This window comes from Cetorhinus maximus, chromosome 3, assembly GCF_964194155.1.
Source record: "Cetorhinus maximus chromosome 3, sCetMax3.hap1.1, whole genome shotgun sequence".
Classification (NCBI taxonomy): Eukaryota; Metazoa; Chordata; class Chondrichthyes; order Lamniformes; family Cetorhinidae; genus Cetorhinus; species Cetorhinus maximus.
This window is the reverse complement of record NC_135881.1, coordinates 103,795,989-103,814,731: the sequence shown is the minus strand read 5'-3', so window position 1 is coordinate 103,814,731 and position 18,743 is coordinate 103,795,989. Positions and strand designations below refer to the sequence as shown.

Sequence of the window (18,743 nt, the reverse complement as noted above, 5' to 3'; positions counted from 1 at the left end):
ATTTGTGGAATTGGAATGAAAGAGAATTACCTATTAGACAACAGCATAAATTGAATTATATATTCAAAGAAACGTGCAAAGGTTATAATGGTTTCATTATGAATTCAAAATAAATAAATGGGGGTTTTCTCAACAAAGAGCACATATTTTCAAAATAGGGTTGCTGATTCCCTCACAGATCTATAAGAGCACCCCAGGGAGTCACAAGGTCATGGGCCTTCTCTCCATCTGGCGTGAAGTATACCACGTGCTGCGAGCATGGTGTCTCGAGAATTCCATTTCCTGCACTACTCTGTATTTGTTGATTAACTAACTGGTGGAGCCAACAACTTGATCCCATTAAGAAAGACAGCCTGTCCCTTCAAACTGCTGTAGTCAGTCAGTTCCTAAAGTGACAGCCAATTTCCACCTCCACCTTCTCCTCCATAATTCTGAGCTGCCAAGCTCAGGGAGCTTTATTGCTGGAGGCTGCTAAAACTATTCAAGTGAGGCGGTCCGTGGAAAGTTTGTCAGAATCAGAATGAAAATCCTGCCCCATACTCCTGGTGACAGTCCTGAGAGAGAAAATGCTTGGCTTATTTTCAAAACTTAGAATAGGAGCCGAGATGTGTCTTCATTTGCAGGAGATCCCCCACCCCATAGAAAAGTTTGGAAACCACTGTCATAGAGAACATCTACCTATATTTAAATTCCGAGTGTTTGTGTGAATTGTTTTGTTTGGGTTCATTATGGCTAATGATATTGATCATTATCACTAACCCGTTGCTATGGTTCCCCATGGAGATTAACAAACCAAAAGAACCAAATTTACCAAGTGACCTCAACAAGAAAATCAATGGAGAAGATTTCACTTCTTATAACTTTTACTTCAACAATCAAACCACAATCAACATAAACCAAACATTTACAAACAAATCATGGCCAATATGTATTATAAAATACACATTAAATAGCAAATACAATAAGGATAGATCTCAGCAGTTCACTCAGCATCTATAGCACCAATTCAGCCACAAAATCCTTCAAGACTCTGAAGAAAAGGAGCTGGAATTCTACCTGAAGAAGATCAAAGGTTTAGCCATTGGTTCTCATCAGATAGCAACTCCCAATCAACCCAAGTTCCATGATTACAAGCTTCAACAAAATGGCATATTTCTCCATGAGCTCTGCTCATGAGAATCTTGATGGTATTGATCCATCAATTTTACTTTTATCGGAACTCTCAGGAACAACCCTGTGCACTGTAAGGCTGAATCTGCTCAGTCAATTATTTTAAATACAGCAACAGTCGCAGCAACCTTGTATCTGTCGATTCCCAGCTCCTAGATCCAGCCTTCATTTTCTTCAGCCTGCCTGCACTGCACTGCTGAGTAATCTGAGCTCAGATGGCTCCATGTCTTTCATCTTTTTTTTAATTCATTCATGGGATGTGGGCGTCGCTGGCTAGGCCAGCATTTATTGCCTGTCCCTAATTTCCCTTGTTCAGAGGCATTTTAGAGTCAACCACATTGCTGTAGGTCTGGAGTCAAACGTAGGCCAGACCAGGTAAGGATTTCCTTCCCTAAAGGACATTAGTGAACCAGATGGGTTTTTACAACAATTAACAATGGTTTCATGGACATCAGTAGACTTTTAATTCCAGATTTTTAAACTTTTCTTTAATTCCAGATGGTTTCAACCAGTTTCAGTTTCCCTAGAAACCTGAATTTTCAGTTTTGATTTCAGCTTCCCTAGAAACTTGAAGTTTCAGTTTCCCTTTTAGTTACAGATTGACTCAACAAACTTCAAGCTTTGAAACCAGAGTCAGTGTACTTAACATTTGTTAAGCATTTAACAAAATGCATTCAAGAGCATTTGACAAGTCATCTGTGCTGACAGATGAGGGGAGAGATGATGTACTAGGCGATGGTGTAGTGGCGTACTAGTTGCTGGACTAGTAATCCAGAGATCCAGGGTAATGCTTTGGGTTTGAATCCTGCCACAGCAGATGGTGGAATTTGAATTCAATAAGAAAATCTGTAATTAAAAGTCTAATGATGCCAATGAAACCAATGTTGATTGTTGTACAAACCCATCTGGTTCGCTAATGTCCTTTAGGGAAGGAAATATGCTGTCCTTACCTACTGTGGCCTACATGTGACTCCAGACCCACAGCAATGTGGTTGACTCTTAAATGCCCTCTGGGGGTTGCTAGCTAGGCTTCTTGAACCCACATTGCTGTTAGGAAGGGAGTTCCAGGATTTTGACCCAGTAATAGTGAAGGAAGGCGATATTGTTCCAAGTCTGTTGTATGGCTTGTAGGGGAACATGCAGGTGGTGTTGTTCCTATGCATCCACTGCCCTTGTCCTCCTAAGTGGTAGAGGTTGTGGGTTTGGAAGCCGCTGTCACAGAAATGAGTTGCTGCTGTGCATTTTGTAGATAGTACACACTACTGCCACTTTGCATTGGTGGTGGAGAGAGTGAATGTTCAAGGTGGTGGTTGGGGTGCCAATCACACGGGCACCTTTGTCCTGGATGGTGGTGAGCTTCTTGAGTGTTGTTGGAGCTGCACTCATCCAGGCAAGTGGAGAGTATTCCATCACGCTCCTGACTTGTGTCTTGTAGATGGTGGGCAGTCTTTGGGGAGTGAGGAAGTGAGCTACTCTCTGCAGAATTCCCAGCCTCTGACCTGCTCTTGTAGCCACAGTATTTATATGGATGGTTCAATTCAATTTTTGGTCAATAGTAACCCCCAGGATGTTTATATAAGAGAATTGGTTAACAGATAGGAAGCAGAGGGTGGGCATAAATGGGACTTTTTCAAGTTGGCAGGTAGTGAATAGTGGAGTACCTCAAGGGTCAGTGCCTGGGCCTTAGCTATTTACAATCTATATTAATGATTTAGATGATGAGACAGAGAGTAATGTATCTAGGTTTTCTTATGATACAAAGCTAGGTGGAAAGGTAAGCTGTGGGGAGAACAGAGAGAGGCTGCAAAGAGTTATATACAGGTTAAGTGAATGAGCAAAAAGTGAATGGCAGACGGATTATAATAAATGGAAGTGTGAAGTTATTCACTTTGGTCGAAACAATAGAAGAGCTGAATATTTTTTAAAAGGTGAGAAACTTGTAATTATGGATGCTCAATGAGATTTGGGTGAACTCGTACAAGGAATGCAAAAATTTAACAAACAGGTACAGTAAGCAATTAGGAAGGCAAATGGCATGTTTGTCTTTATTGCAAGGGGATTGGAGTACAGGAATAAAGAAGTCTTGCTAGAGTTGTACAGGGTTTTGGTGAGACCACATCTGGAGTAGTGTGTGCAGATTTGGTCTCCGCATTTAAGATATACTTACATTGAAGGTGGTGCAGCAGAGGTTCATTAAATTGGTCCCTGGGATGAGGGGGTTTTCCTATGATGAGACGCTGAGCAAATTGGGTCTATTTTCTCTGGCGTTTAGAAGAATGAGAGGTGATCTCATTGAAACGTGATAGATTCTGAAGGGGCTTGATAGGGTAGACGCTGAGATTGTTTTCACTGGCTGGGGAATGTAAAACCTGGGGCACAGTCTCAGGATAAGGGGCCAATCATTTAGGACTGAGATAAGGGAAAATTACTTCACTCAAAGAGTTGAGAACCTTTGGAATTCTCTGCCTCTGAAGGTTGTGGATGACCCATCGTTGAATATGTTTAAAGTTGGGATAGACAAGTTTTTGGTGTCTCGGAATCCAGGGATATGGGGAATGGGCAGGAAAGTGGAGTTGAAGCCCAAGATCAGCCATGATGACATTGAACGGCAGAGCAGGCTCGATGGACCATGTGGTTTATTCCTGCAGTGAAGGAGAGCTTCGCAATCTACTCTTACGTAGTCTGTCCACTTTCATGAGGTCAGGATGCCTCCTCCCAGCCTCTTCCTGTATTGAGAAACTGACAAAAAAACACCTCCAAGACCCCAGCACAGTAATTAAGCAAAAGTCAATCAGTCTCAACCCACTGCAATTTGTGGAATGGCCCTTTAATTAGCAAAGGTTCAGGGTCCACCTTGCAACTGGATGCCTGATCTTTGTTGAGTTAAACATTAATTCGTGGGCTGGACCTGCATGGTTTCAGTCCTGGCGTCACATTAACCAGTTTGGCTCTGCGACAATAAGATAGTGCCAATTCAAGATCTTTTGTTGCATGTGGGAAACACATCTGCGTATGCCATTCTGTGCAGCAACATGCAGGCTGTGCAGAAAGCAGTCAGTGGCGCATCACACCTGCGCAAAGGGGTGGTAGGTCTTCAAAGTGTTACTTGAGGCGGTGCTATATGAACAAAGTTCTAGCCACTGATGCCTGAGATGGGAACTATTCATACCCAGCGCTAACAAGAATTAATTTAAAGTAATATCCAGAAATCATAATACACCGTCTATAGGACACCATGCCACAAAGTTGACTGTGTGTGTTATAACAGCATGCAATTCAAAGTAGCCAAGAACATTTATTTTAATTTAAAAAATTTCTCACTCTTTGCATAACAGGCAGAACAGCTGCTCTTTCAGACCTGGCCATAGTTGGCTATAAAATGTTGCTCACATATTCTGCATGAGTCAATTTGGTGATTCAGTTTAAATAGCACCCTGATTAGTGAAATAGCATTTACAAATTTGTTGCCAAGAACTGACACTGTGTCCGTGACAGGGGATATGATAGGCATGTGTGAAAAACCATCCTAGCACATTATATAATTCCAGAATACATCAGTGCGTGATCATAGAAATGCTCATGTATGTTAAAGGTACATGGTCCATTAAATTTGGAATTAGTCTGAAAGTCCTTCATACTTGCAAAATAGTTACAAATTGCTTTTTAATTCTTTTTTGAAATTTTGATTGGTATCTGGAGCCTTTGTGGCTATAACTATTTTCACTTAGGGCAGAATTATTTGGCTGGCCGGGGGGCAGAGCAGGAGTGGGCGCGGGTGGGCGCAAACCAGATCGCCGCCTGCGATCGGGTCGGTGCCGCCATTTTACGCGGATGGGCCAATTAAGGCCCGCCCATCGTGAATTGCGGCTCCCGAGGACAGCGGGAGTGGGCGGGCAGCAGCAGCAGGACTGCAACAACTGGCCGGGTCCAATGGCGACCCCGCGGCCTTTTTAAAGAAGCTGCTGCAGCCTTTCAAAGGCTGTGAATCATGACCAGTGGAAGGGCTCCCCAGAGCGCTGCTGGTGAGCAGGCCAGGCAGGAGGGTAGGGCAGGGGGGCCAGTCTGCCCCTTGCTTTTCTGATGATTGCCTTGCTTCTCTCCTTGAGGAGGTGGCAGCACGGTGGGAGGTGCTGGTTCCTCAGGACAGGAGGAGGAGGCCCCCCCACATGACCAAATGTGCCTGGGAGGAGGTGGTGGAGATAGTGAGCTCCCGCGGTGTGGTGCAGCGCACATGGGTCCAGACTTTAAAAGCATTTCAATGACCTATTACGCTCAGGAAGAGTGATTACCATGTTGGCATTGGTCACTTAATCCAGCAGGTAGGATTTCCCCCATGGTGCACCCCCACCACCCCCAAGTCTGAGTGTAGTGACTGCATTGAATCATTGACAGCATATGTCCTTCGCTGGGTGGGCCAGCAGATATTGCCCATGCTGAGGTCACCCTGAGAGGGTGGTGAAGAGATGGGTTCTGCCCCCGCTGCAAGTGGTACACTGAGGCCCACATTACTGTTTTGGGGGAAATCTGGAGGAGCTGCACCTGGGCGCAGTGCTGGAACTCCAGGACATGTCAAAGCCAGGGTGATGACATGCTGGGAGGGGAGCTTCAAGGTGGCGTGGCACCGATTGATCTGCTGTCCTCTGCGCTCCACGTGCTTGCGTCTCCTTGCTATAGAAGGTTAGACCGTGTGGTGCCAAATGTGATGTAGGCAGCGTTTGGCCAAGGGGGTGGGGGGAGGGGTGGTGGTGGGGGGGACAGGCCTGGCATCTTTGTGTGAGTGTTCGGCAGCAGCGGGCGAGGAGGCACTGGAGCCTGCAATGTCCTGGTGCTCTTGTGTTGGCCCGCAATGAGGTCTTTATGAGTTGGTGTGATTTTTAACACCTTTGTCATTTTCTTTCATTAAATTTCTTTGGCTGTAATATTAAATTCAGACTGAGGGTGCCTCTTCTGCAGGTGGATGGTTTCCAAAAATGTTATGAGTGTTTTGTGGGACATTCAGCTTTATTAACAAGGACCTTAGTTAATGTTCCTAACCAGGCAGATTTTGCACTTAGGCACCGAGTATGGAGCCTACAGCCCAGGCTTGTTCTGCTGGTCCATCTGTGGTGTGCTAGCTGAAGGTTCATTGGATTACAGCCTCCCGGGCGTCTTTGCCTCCCTGGAGTATGCCCGGGTCAGCGTCCACCCCCTCAGCATTTCCCTGTGCAGCTCACCCTCGGACTCACTGCTGGACTCATTGTGTGCAGCCGCAGCCACTGAGTCAACGTCTTCATTCTCCACAGCGTCCCCCCTTTCCAGAGGAAGATTGTGGAGAGCGATACATGCAACCACTATCAGCAACACACAATCTGGGGGGTACTGGAGTGCGCCCCCTGAACAGTCCAGGCATCGGAAGCACATCTTGAGAAGACCGATGGTTCTCTCCACCACAGCCCTTGTGGTGCCCTGGCTCCTATTGTACCGCTGCTCAGCTTCTGTTCTTGGGTGGCGGAGAGGCGTCATGAGCCACCTTCTGAGGGGATAGCCCTTGTCACCCAGCAGCCATCCAACTAACCGGGCTGGAGCACTGGAGAGCCCTGGCACCTGGGAGTGTCTGAGGATGTAGGCGTCGTGGGAGCTGCCTGGGTACCTTGCACAGACTTGTAGAATCAGCATCCTGTGATCACACACTATCTGCACGTTCATGGAGTGGAAGCCCTTCCTGTTGATGAAGGCACCGGACTCACCTGCTGGCGCCTTGATGGCCGCATGTGTGCAGTCTATAGCACCCTGGACGTAGGGGAAGCCAGCAATGGCCGCGAAGGCTCTGGTTCTCTGTGTCTGGCTTGCCTGGTCCCAACGGTAGTAGATGAAGGTCAATGCACTCCTGAACAGAGCATCTGTAACCTGCTTGACACAAGTGTGGACAGCTGATTGGAAGACACCGCAAAGATCACCCACCGAGCCCTGGAAGGAGCCAGAGGCATAGAAGTTGTGGGCAACTGTGGCCTTCAGAGCCACTGGCATGGGGTGTCCACCCACGCAGTTGGCAGAGATCTCAGGCCCAATCATCTGACAGATATAGTTGACTGTCTCCCTTGAGAGATGGAGCCTCCTTCGGCACTGTACCTCAGACATATTGAGGTAGCTGCTTCGCCGCCTGTATACCCTGGCAGCAGGATAGTGGCATCTTCTACAGCCCCTTCCGCCTTGGACTTCCTCTTGGCCCTGCACCCCTTGTGCCTGTGCCTGACTCTCAAAGGTGGCTCCCCTGGAGGCTGAATGTGCACTCCTGGCCTCCTCCCCCTTCCAGCCCTCCCTTCCTCCTCAGAGGAGGTGCCTCCAGTGGAGAGTTCAGCTCCCATTCCCAGGCTAAGGGAAGGCTTCCAGAAATCTGCAGGCCCAAAAAAGATTCTTCACTGCAGAGTGCTCACCTGAAGGTTGTGAGTCCAGACCAAGCAGTTGGTATGTGTTTTGAAGTATTGCAGATCACACAGGCAAGCATCAGTAACAACAAAGCACACTTGCAACCCCACTGAGCCCTCCTATCCTGCCCGTGGGTGAAGTTTATACAAATGTGCCCTACCCATCTGCCCGTTGCACCCGTGCGCTGACCCGAAGATTGCACGGGTGCCGAAAAATCAAGGTCAATTGGCGCATCAAGGGCCTTAAGTGGCCGGTTAATTAAAGGCGGGCGCACGTTGGAAATCAATGCACGCCCGCCCAACGAAATACTGCGATGGCGCGCAGTGACGTCGGGACGCTTGCTCGACGTCACCACGCGTCATTTTACATGCGGGCATGCAGGGCCAGCCCCCATGCGCCAACGGAAAAATTCTGCCCTTAGTGAACTATTGGTCTGGATTTTGCATTAATAATATTAGAAGTTAACAGCGCTCAGTGTTGTTATAGAATAAATTGGACAGTAACTTCCGATGTGGACACATGTGGAGTTAAACACGGAAATCTAGAAATTGCTGTTAGAGGTACCCCACTTCTCCACAGGGTGAGATCCTACAGTCCTCGTCACTAGACTCAGCAATGAAATTAATGCAACAGCATAAAGATACCAGAAAAACCTAGTCCTTTCAGGAGTAAGTGAACTTTTAATGCATGGTAAATGATAAATCTGCCAAACAACCACTCCAGACCAGAAAATTTAATTTTACAATTCCATGACAATGAAGTCACATTCCATCAGAAATGAATAAGTTTTGGAGATCTATTTTTGCTGTATGTCACTCTTATCTCTCCCTCTCTTAAAATGGCAGGACTGAGTACTAAATATTTCTGAATACATGGCATCCAGGTATTAAAGGGAAGGAAAGAAAGGAGGAGGGGTGGCAATATTGAATAAGGAGAATATTACAACTCTGGAGAGAGAAAGGATGTCCTTGGGGGTGGGGTGGGGGGCAGGGGTGGGTGGTGTTGTGCTGGTCAAGGATTGAATCTATTTGGTGAGAGCTGAGAAACAAGAGAAATGCCATTTACACTACTGGGTGTATTCTATAGGCCAATTAGTGGGGAAGAAAAAGATTAACAAATTACAGAGAGGTGCAAGAGCTATCAGGATAATGGAGGATTTCAAGTGTTCTAATATATCCTGGGATATAAAGGGCAGAGCGGAAGAAGAGTTTCTGAAGTGTGTTCAGGAGAATATTCTTGATCAGTATGTTTCAGGCCCAACATGGAAGGGGGAATTGCTGAACCTGGTTCTGTGAAATGAGATGGGTCAAATGGATCTAGTATCAGTAGGGGAACAGTTAGGGAGTATTATCAAAGTATCAGAAGGTTTACAATAGCTATGGAAAATGGCAAGGCACAAGCTAGAGTAAAAATATTTAATTGGTGCGGGGCTAGTTTCAGTGCATTAAGAACAAATCTATCCTAAATAAATTGGAATGAAAGATTGGCAGGCACAACCAAAATAGAACAATGGGCTGCCTTTAATGGTTCAGGTAAACTCCTCATCTCCATCTGAAATGGGAGACCCCATATTTTGAGACTGTGCCCTTTAGTTCTATTCTCAGAATCTACTCTGTCAAGCCCCCTCAGAATCTTATATGTTTCAATAAGCTCACTTTTCATTCTTCTAAAGTCCTTTGAGTGAGGGCCCAAACTATTTAGCCTTTCCGCATAAAGACAACCCCTTTATCCCAGGAATTAGCCAGTGAACTTTATCTGAACTGCTTCCAATGCAAGTGTATCCCTCCACTGGAATTCAGGATACAGGGAGTCAATTAACCTTTTATCTCCTTTTCCCAAACTCTGAAATGATTCAAAGCGATAGCATCACAATGTAGCTCGCTTAAGTTTGCTAGAACCAAAACTCAGAACATTTCTAACAGGTTGTGATTCTGTGATTGTACAGCATTTGCTGAACAATCCTGAGTGTGCTAAGAGTTACACTAACAACCAATTTAAGATTATCAGTTGGGCTCACAATGAAGCTCACTTGTAGCTCAATTTCTAGAAGCTAAATATATTCATATGCAGGGACCTGTTCTCTGCAGGCAAAAGGAATATGTCCCGACATTCCACCTTATTTGAATACACAAAAGCACAGGGAATAATAACTTCCTGGTGCATTCACCATGGTAACGTCTCGGCCAAATGGAGCCAATTTGCCAACCAGTCAGCACCCCTTTTCTCATTCAGTATAAATTGTTGTTCCCTTTGAAATTTGGCATTCTAGCATCTGTCCTGATGAGAGCAAAACAAAAAGCTTTGACAGCATGTCTCTTTTTTCAGCAGTAATCAAATTCTGTACCACCAATTATTTGAATCAAAACCCCATTTCTCCCACTCTAGCCTTTGAGCCACACATTCCATTCTCTGGTGGTGTGTTACAGTTCATTCAGGGAGTCTGAGTTGCTGTTGCAACTCCCCACTCAGCTAATGAATCAGTACTCCTCCATGTTGAACACCACTTGGAGTAAGCATTGACGGTGGCAAGGGTGCAGAATGTACTCTGGGTTGGGTACTTCAAAGCCCATCACCAATAGTGGCTTGGAGCACCACCATAGACTGAGCTGGCCAAGTCCTAAAGAACATAGCTGCTAGACTAGGCCTGCAGCAGGTAGTGAGGGAACCAAAAAGAGGGAAAAACATGCTTGACCTCATCCTCACCAATCTACCTGTCACATATGCATCTGTTCATGACAGCATCCATAGGAGTAACCACCGCACAGATGCAGTCCGGTCTTCACATTGTGGGTATCGTCCATCGTGTTGTGTGGCACTACCATCATGCCAAATAGGATAGATTTTGAACAGATCTAGCAACTCAAGACTGGGCATCTGTGAAGCACTGTGGGCCATCAGCAGCAGCAGAATTGTACTTGAACACAATCTGTAACCTCATGGCCCAGCATATCCCCCACTCTACCATTCCCACCAAGCCAGGGGATCAACCCTGGTTCAATGAAGAGTGCAGGAGGGCATGCCAGGAGCAGCACCAGGCATACCTAAAAATGAGGTGTCAACCTGGTGAAACTACAACACAGGACTACTTGCGTGCCAAACAGCACAAGCAGCAAGTAATAGACAGAGCTAAGTGATTCCACAACCAACAATCAGATCTAAGCTTTGCAGTCCTGCTGCATCGAGTCGTGAATGGTGGTGGACAATTAAATAACTCATTGGAAGAGGAGGCTCCACAAGTATCCCCTCCCTCAATGATGGAGGAGCCCAGCATTTCAGTGCAAAAGATAAGCCTGAAACATTTGCAACAATCTTCAGCCAGAAGCGCCGAGTGGATGATCCATCTCGGCCTCCTCCGGAGGTCACCAGCATTACAGGTGCCAGTCTTCAGCCAATTCAATTCACTTCATGTGATATCAAGAAATGGCTGAAGGCACTGGATACTGCAAAGGCAATGGGCCCTGACAATATTCCAGCAATAGCACTGAAGACTCCTGCTTCAGAATTTGCTGTGCCCTTAGCCAAGCTGTTCCAGTACAGCTACAGCACTGGCATCTATCCGGCAATGTAGAAAATTGCACAGGTAAATCCTGTACACATAAAGCAGGACAAATCCAACCCGGCTAATTCCTGCCCCATCCGTTTACTCTTGATCATTACTGAAGTGATGGAAGGGGTCATCATAAGTGCTATCAGTCGACACTTGCTTAGCAATAACCTGCTCACTGACGTTCAGTTTAGGCTCCGTCAAAGGCATTTGGCTCCTGACCTCATTAAAGCCTTGGTTTAAACATGGACAAAAGAGCTGAACTCCAGAGGTAAGGTGAGTGACTGCCCTTGACATCAAGGCAACATTTGACCGAGTGTGGCATCAAGGATTCCTAGCAACATTGGAGTCAATGGGAATCAGGGGGAAAACTCTCTGCTGGTTGGAGTCAGACCTAGCACAAAGGAAGATGGTTGTGGTTGTTGGAGCTCAATCGTCTCACTTCCAGGACACCATTGCAGGAGTTCCTCAGGGTTGTGTCCTAGGCCCAACCATCTTCAGCTGCTTCATCAATGACCTTCCTTCCATCATAAGGTCAGAATGGGGATGTTCGCTGATGATTGCACAATGTTCAGCACCATTTATGACTCATCAGATACTGAAGCAGTCCATGTCCAAATGCAACAAGACCTAGGCAATATCCAGGCTTCGACTGACATGTGGCAAGTAACATTTGCACCACACAAGCCCCAGGCAATGATCATCTCCAACAAGAGAGAATCTAACCTTTTCCTCCCTTCACATTTAATGGCATTACCATCTCTGAATCCCCCACGATCAGCATCCTGGGGGTTATTATTGACCAGAAACTGAACTGGACTAGCCATATAAATACAGTGGTTACAAGAGCACATCAGAGGCTGGGAATCCTGCGGCGAGTAACTCACGTTCTGACTTCCTAAAGCTTGTCCACCATCTACAAGGCACAAGTCAGGAGTGTGTTGGAATACTCTCCACTTACCCGGATGAGTGCAGCTCCAACAACACTCAAGAAGCGTGACATCATCCAGGACAAAGAAGCCCGCTTGATTGGCACCCCATCCACCAACATTCACTCCCTCCACCACTGACACACTGTGGCAGCAGTGTGTACCATCTACAAAGTGCACTGTAGGAACTCACCAAGGCTCTTTGGACAGCACCTTCCAAATCCACAACCACTACCATCTAGAAGAACAAGGGCAGCAGACAGGTGGGAACACCACCTCTTGAAAGTTCCCCTCGAAGTCACTCACCATCCTGACTTGGAAATATATTGTCACTGGCGCTGGTCAAAGTCCTGGAACTCTCTCTGTAACAGCACTGTGGGTGTAACTACACCACAGGGACTGCAGTGATTCAAGAAGGTAGCTCACCACCACCTTCTGAAGGGCAATGACCAGGAATCTCTCCCATGCTTACCCCCTGCCCTTGGTATGATTTGCAGGTTGATACTCAACCCGTTTGGCTGTGTTATAAATGCACTTTTCTTGGCCATCAAGTCCTGGAGTGGGACCCGAACCCAGAGCTTCTGGTTCTGAGGCAAGGACACTACCCACTATGACACAAGACCTCCTTCCTGATCTAAAAATAGAAATTGCTGGAAAAAATGGATCTGAAAGCATCTGTGGAGAGAGAAACAGAGTTACCGTTTCGAGTCCGTATGACTCTTCTTCAGAGCTAAAGAGAAGTAGAAATGTGATGAAGTTTTTACTGTTTAAGGTGGGTGGAGCAAGTTAAGCTGGATTGAAGGCCAGCAATTGTTGGGGGCAAAAGAGAGATTGACAAAGATGTCATGGACAAAAAGACAAAGGGAGTGTCGCTGTAAGGGCTAAAGAAGGTGCTGATAGTGGCATAAAAGTAAGAAAACAGAATGTGTGAATAGCAGAACAAGGGTGAGCATTCTGTGAAAGAATAACATTAGACAAGTAACAGATGGTCCTTTTGGGGATGGGGTGGGGGGTGGTTTGAAAAAAAAGATAGAAAAAGGGATAAAAATGGGGGATAGGAAAGGGGATAAAGCAATGAATAAATGAATAAAAACAAACAAAAATGAATAAAGATAAAAATAGATAAAAAATAAAAATAAATTTTTAAAATAGGGATAAAAAAAGGGGTGAGGATAGAGGAGAGAGTTCAAGGTCTGAAGTTGTTGATCTCAATGTTAAGTCCGAAAGGCTGTAAAGTGCCTAGTCGGAAGATGAGGTGCTGCTCCTCCAGTCTGCGTTGAGCTTCACTGGAACATTGCAGCAGGTCAAGGACGGACATGTGGGCATGAGAGCAGGGTGGAGTGTTGAAATGGCAAGCGACAGGAAGGTCTGGGTCATGCTTGCGGACTGACCAAAGGTGTTCCGCAAAGTAGTCACCCAGTCTGCGTGTGGTCTCCCCAATGTAAAGGAGACCACGTTGGGAGCAGCAAATGCAGTAGACCAAATTGAAGGAGGTGCAGGTAAAGCACTGCTTCACCTGAAAGGAGTGTTTAGGCCCTTGGACGGTGAGGAGGGAGGAGGAAAAGGGGCAGGTTTTGCACCTTCTGCGATTGCATGGGAAGGTGCTGTGGGAAGGGGATGAGGTGTTGGGGGTGATGGAGGAGTGGACCAGGGTGTCACGGAGGGAACGGTTCCTATAGAATGCTGACGGGGAATGAGTGGAAGATGTGTTTGGTGGTAGCATCATGTTGGAGTTGGTGGAAATGGCAGAGGATGATCCTTTGAATGCAGAGGCTGGTGGGGTGAAAAGTGAGGACAAGGGAGACCCTATCATGATTCTGGGAGGGAGGGGAAAGTGTGAGGGCAGAGGCATGGGAGATGGGCCGGACACAATTGAGGGCCCTGTCAATCACAGTGGGCAGGAAACCTCGGTTAAGGAAGAAGGGAGACATGTCACAAAGTCTCCTTCCTGATTTATTTACCCTATGCTTAGGCACCCATAGCTCAGGTAGTAATCCAGAGATTATTTGTGGTTCTGCTTTTTAATTTAGCCCCTAGCTGCTCATACTCCATCAGCAGGACCTCTTCCTTAGTCCTACTTATATCATTGATACCCACATGGACTATAACAACTAGATCCTTCCCCTCCACTTCCATGTTCCTCTTCAGCCCTGAGGAAATGTTCTTAACTCTGGCAACAGGCAGGCAACACAACTTTTGGGACTCATGCTTTCTGCTGCAGAGAATAGTATCTATTCCCCTAACTATACTATCCCCTACTGCAACTACATTCCATCTTACTCCCCTGCCACTTGAATGGCTCCCTGCACCATGGTGCTATGGTCAGTTTGCTCATCCTCTCTACAGCCCCCGCTCTCTTCCACACAAGCTGCAAGAACATTGAACCTGTTGGACATGTGGAAGGGCTAAGGCTCCTCCATTGCTACCTTCTGCATGCCTATACCTACCTCACTCGTAGTCACAGTCTCCTGTCACCTGATCACAGACCAAACCTGAAGTACCCATCCTAAGGGGTGTGACTGCCTCCTGAAACATAGTGTCCAGGTAAATTTCCCACTCCCTGATGCATCACAGTGTCTAAAGCACGGAGTCCAGCTCATCAACTCTCAGTCGAGTTGCAGACACTTATTATAGATGTGGTTGCTGTGGATCACACTGTTGTCCACCAATCCCCACATGCTACAGCTGCAAAACATCACCTGTCACGCCATCTTGATTATGTTTAGTTAGTAATTAGGTTTTAAATTTAGAAATATCACTGAACGATTATCTGTAGTTATATTAAAGAATTTAACTGGTCAAGCTATACATTTAATATAATACTTATATCTTCCCAGTGTCAGTTTAAACTACTGCCTCTGTTTAGATAGAAAAAGTCTTTAAAACTCACCAATCAATCATCTACCTGCTTACCTAATTAATGCCTCTAGGCTTCAACGCTCAGCTCTCGTTGTCTCCAGCTCCCTTTCTCAGATCAATCCTTGCTCTGTAAGAGACCAAAACAGCACCTCCTCCCTCACTGCTCCAAATTCCCTCACTTATCAAGTTCCCTGAGTTAAGCATTGTGTCTTACAGTAATCAGTAGCACAGTTGGCCTTCGCGTTACTTACTTAATGCATTAGCAAAACTCCCTGTATTTATACGAGCTGACATTCCAGAGACTTTTCTCCTCTGTACACCGGCTTCACCAAGGTCTCCAGTGCAGCATTCAAGATCCTTGCTTGCTGGCCTATTGCACCATTTCTATGCATTCTTCCAGGTCTTTAACTTTTCTGTAATCAGTTTTTGCCTCTACTTCAGGCAGACTACAGCTTGGCCTGAATCTTACGTTTGTCGGGCAAGTGTGATCAGCGGGCCCAAAAGCAGACGCGAAATGTGCTTCTGCCTACAATTGGCCCCCAAATGCAATTTCACACTGACTGACCAATTAACAGCTAGCCAGCATTAAACGAACGCTGAGAAAGCCTCAGCGCTGCCGAGGGGGGCAGGAAGAGGGCAGGCACCGACAAAAGTGAGGGTGCAGGTGGGCGCTTCTAGCAAACTCCCTGAAGGCAGACAGCTACTGTGGAGCTGCCTCAAGGAGCTGCAGACCTGGACCAATTAAATGGCAAGGAATAAAATGCACCAAACTGTGTCAATGCAGCACATTCAAGCACCTAACAGCAGAAGTCAAAAAACATCAGTCTCCAGATTTTTTTGTATTATATTTCACCCCAGACACTTCATCCCGTCCTGGACCAAGGTTTCAGTGAAAATGTAAAGGCTGCCTGGCCGATTGGCCCGTCCGCCAACTGTAAAATTGGACAGGACACGTAAAATCGATTTCAATTGCTTCCTTAATGGGCTTAATTGCCCACTTAATTGTCAGCGGGCAGCTTCCAACTGCCGCGCACGCCCGCTAAGCGAAATATCACACGAGTGCGCGATGACGTCGGGACGCGCACCTGTCATCTTCTTGCATGATTTCAGACGCTGTCGGGTTGGGTCAGGCGCGAGCCCACACAACGAGTGTAAAATTCGGGCCCTTGTCTTCAATAGGCGCTATGTGGCTGTAATCAGTGCAGGCTAGCTTTAATTGGTTCAGCACTGTGCTGTATGCCACAATCATTATAATTAGTAAGCTGTGTGAAGTTGGCATGCTGCCTACAGCACTTTGATCGGAGAAGGGATAATTGGCGGTCATGATCCTTATGCCTGATTTCTAGAGTTATCTAATTTAGCCTCCATTCTATTTAAGTGTAGAAGAAGCAAACAATGCTGCTTGGAAAGCAATGTTTTATTAATGGGAACTACTGATAATAATTTGAAGTTCTTTGACTAGAAAATTAAATAGAAACCATGCACACCTTAAAGTGACCAGGTACATCTCAAAACTTTATCCTGGCTTTGATGTTTTTAGGTTCTTATGGAGATCAGAACGCAATAAATCGGAAATAGACAGAAATGCTGGCATGCTAAATTTTATTAAAATATTATAAATGACCAAATCTCAGTCATTGTGAAATGATTGACAAGATTTGGGATGAAAATATTATTCTCGTAGCAACACTGTCCATTTTATTTAGCCATTATCGGACAGAAGAAGACTGAACAGGGATGGCTACAATATTACTGCAACTGGTAACATGGGACTTGTCCCATCTCTTTTATCTTTTCTTAGGGTCCCAGAGGAGATCATGGAGTAAAGGGTGAAAAAGGACTACCAGGGCAAGGTGCTCCTGGTCCAAAGGTAAAAAATTAATTTAATTTTGAAAGAGTTTTTAACAGCATATTTTACTTGTTTGTGGCCAAGCATGCTGAATGGTATGATATGGAGCTAAGCTGACCAGGGACAGTGAACATATGATTCAGTGCTTCCAGGTTTAGTAGAGGTGGAATTGGCTAGGTTTACTATGTCTGATTATTATCCAGTTATTGGAAAATGTTTATTTGTGGGTGCCAGGTGAAATCTAATTCGGCTTACACGCAATGTTTTCTATTGTCAAATAGACCACCAAAACCTATTGTTTAGTCTCACACATGATGAATGGATGTTCAGTTGAAATATTGCCAGAGCTCTTAGAATTGTACCCAAGGATGAATTGCTTTATGTGGAAGAAGGTGAGAAAATGGAAAACAAAAATCATCAGAAATTTCCTAAAATGGATGTTAGATAATGAGTTACTGTTAGATGCTGAGAAAAGGTGAACATTAACTATCATGCAAGATTGAATACAAGTTAAAAAAGCAGCACAAGCAAAAATTCATTTTGCTACACCACAATGTATTTCCAGTCTCAGCTGCTTTCATACAGATAAACACTGCAAAAGACTGGTTACTTCTCCACCAGGGAGATATGGATGGGGAAGGGTGTGTAAGAATCCATGTTTGTTATGTGCATCATAAAGGCATTTTGGATCTATTTTTATGTTCAGCATCATTAGTGTCATAGTAGTAACATTATTTTAGAATTTACTGATCATTCTGTTGCTCTCTACATTAGTTGACTCTATGCGTTTAACCAGGTGAAGCATCAGACTTGGGAGGACATGTAGAGAGATAAAACTATAACATAAAACTTGTTGATCTCTGTTGTGTTAGGAAATAGAGATAGTTAATAAATTATATTGGTATTTGTGGGTGTTAGGAATGAGTTTTAGCTTTAATGTTTAATTTTGATTTGTATTTCTGTATCTGTGTGTTAAGAAAAGATCAACTTGAGTTTTAGTTTCAGTTTAAAAGGTGCCTGCATTTCTAATGAGAGTTTTACAACTGTTGCAGCTAAGTTAAACAAACAAGAGTAGAAAGAAACAGTGCTGTTGCCTAGCAACGGGGGTCCAGAGAGGCAGATCCCTCCCACAGACACACACAGAAAGAACTAGAAAAGCAGCTTTGAGTTCAGTTTGAAACTCTTTGCTCTGGGTATGTGGAGCAGTGGTGTACTGTTGACAACTGAGTTGGTGAGAGAGAGGGTGCATGGAAGAGAGCTTGAATGCATGAATCTCTCACCCAGGAGAGAGGAAAATCAGAAGGAGAGTCCAATATCCTGGAGATGAACCCTTGCAGAAGGTGTCTGAAAGAAAGCATTGTTTTGGAAGAAGATTCCAAAGCAAGTTTTTGGAGAATGGAGATTAGAAATCTTCGTGTGAAAGACGGAGTTCAGTAAGAACAGTTGGCTCATGGTGGGACAAGCTTCTGGAAGGAGTTGATGAGAGATCCATAGCATCTGATTGAGGTGGCATCTGTCATTTGGTTTCAGAGTGTGGTGTGTCTGACCACAGGGTGCCTATTAGTTTACATGGACTGTGTGCTTACTGTGAATATCAGAGTATAAAATAGTTTTTGTAACTTGTGCTTTCCTTACAAATCTGTATATATCTGTAAAAGTATCATTGTGGGTGAAGGAGTATTGTAATATAGTTCATCTTTTCTTGTTGAATAACTGTTTAATTCTTCTGTTAAAAGTTCATTAGCTGACTCCGGTGCCTCTGTTCAGTGGCTACTCTCTACATACCTAAACGAACAAAAATGAAAGTTAGGATCTATCAATCTGTGTTCCACTCTGGGATCAGACTTGTCCAGTGGTATCCTCAGCTGGGGATCATAACAAGGTGGAGGCTTGTCTGGGATTTCAAATGTGGACAGCAGGTGTTTGGATGTGAAAAAATAATTGGTCTGAGAATGGAAATTCTTGAACATTGGTGGGACCTGTGAAT

General features: G+C 45.2%; 1 protein-coding gene across 1 annotated transcript in view; it reads left to right on the top strand.

Moving 5' to 3' along the window:
- Positions 1-18,743, top strand: part of LOC144678832 (uncharacterized) — a 330,763-nt gene that overhangs the window by 168,555 nt on the left and 143,465 nt on the right. Inside the window, exon 14 of the mRNA XM_078538787.1 lies at positions 16,709-16,777. Within this exon, the coding sequence (XP_078394913.1) occupies positions 16,709-16,777 (69 nt within the window). The remainder of the gene's footprint in view (positions 1-16,708; positions 16,778-18,743) is intronic.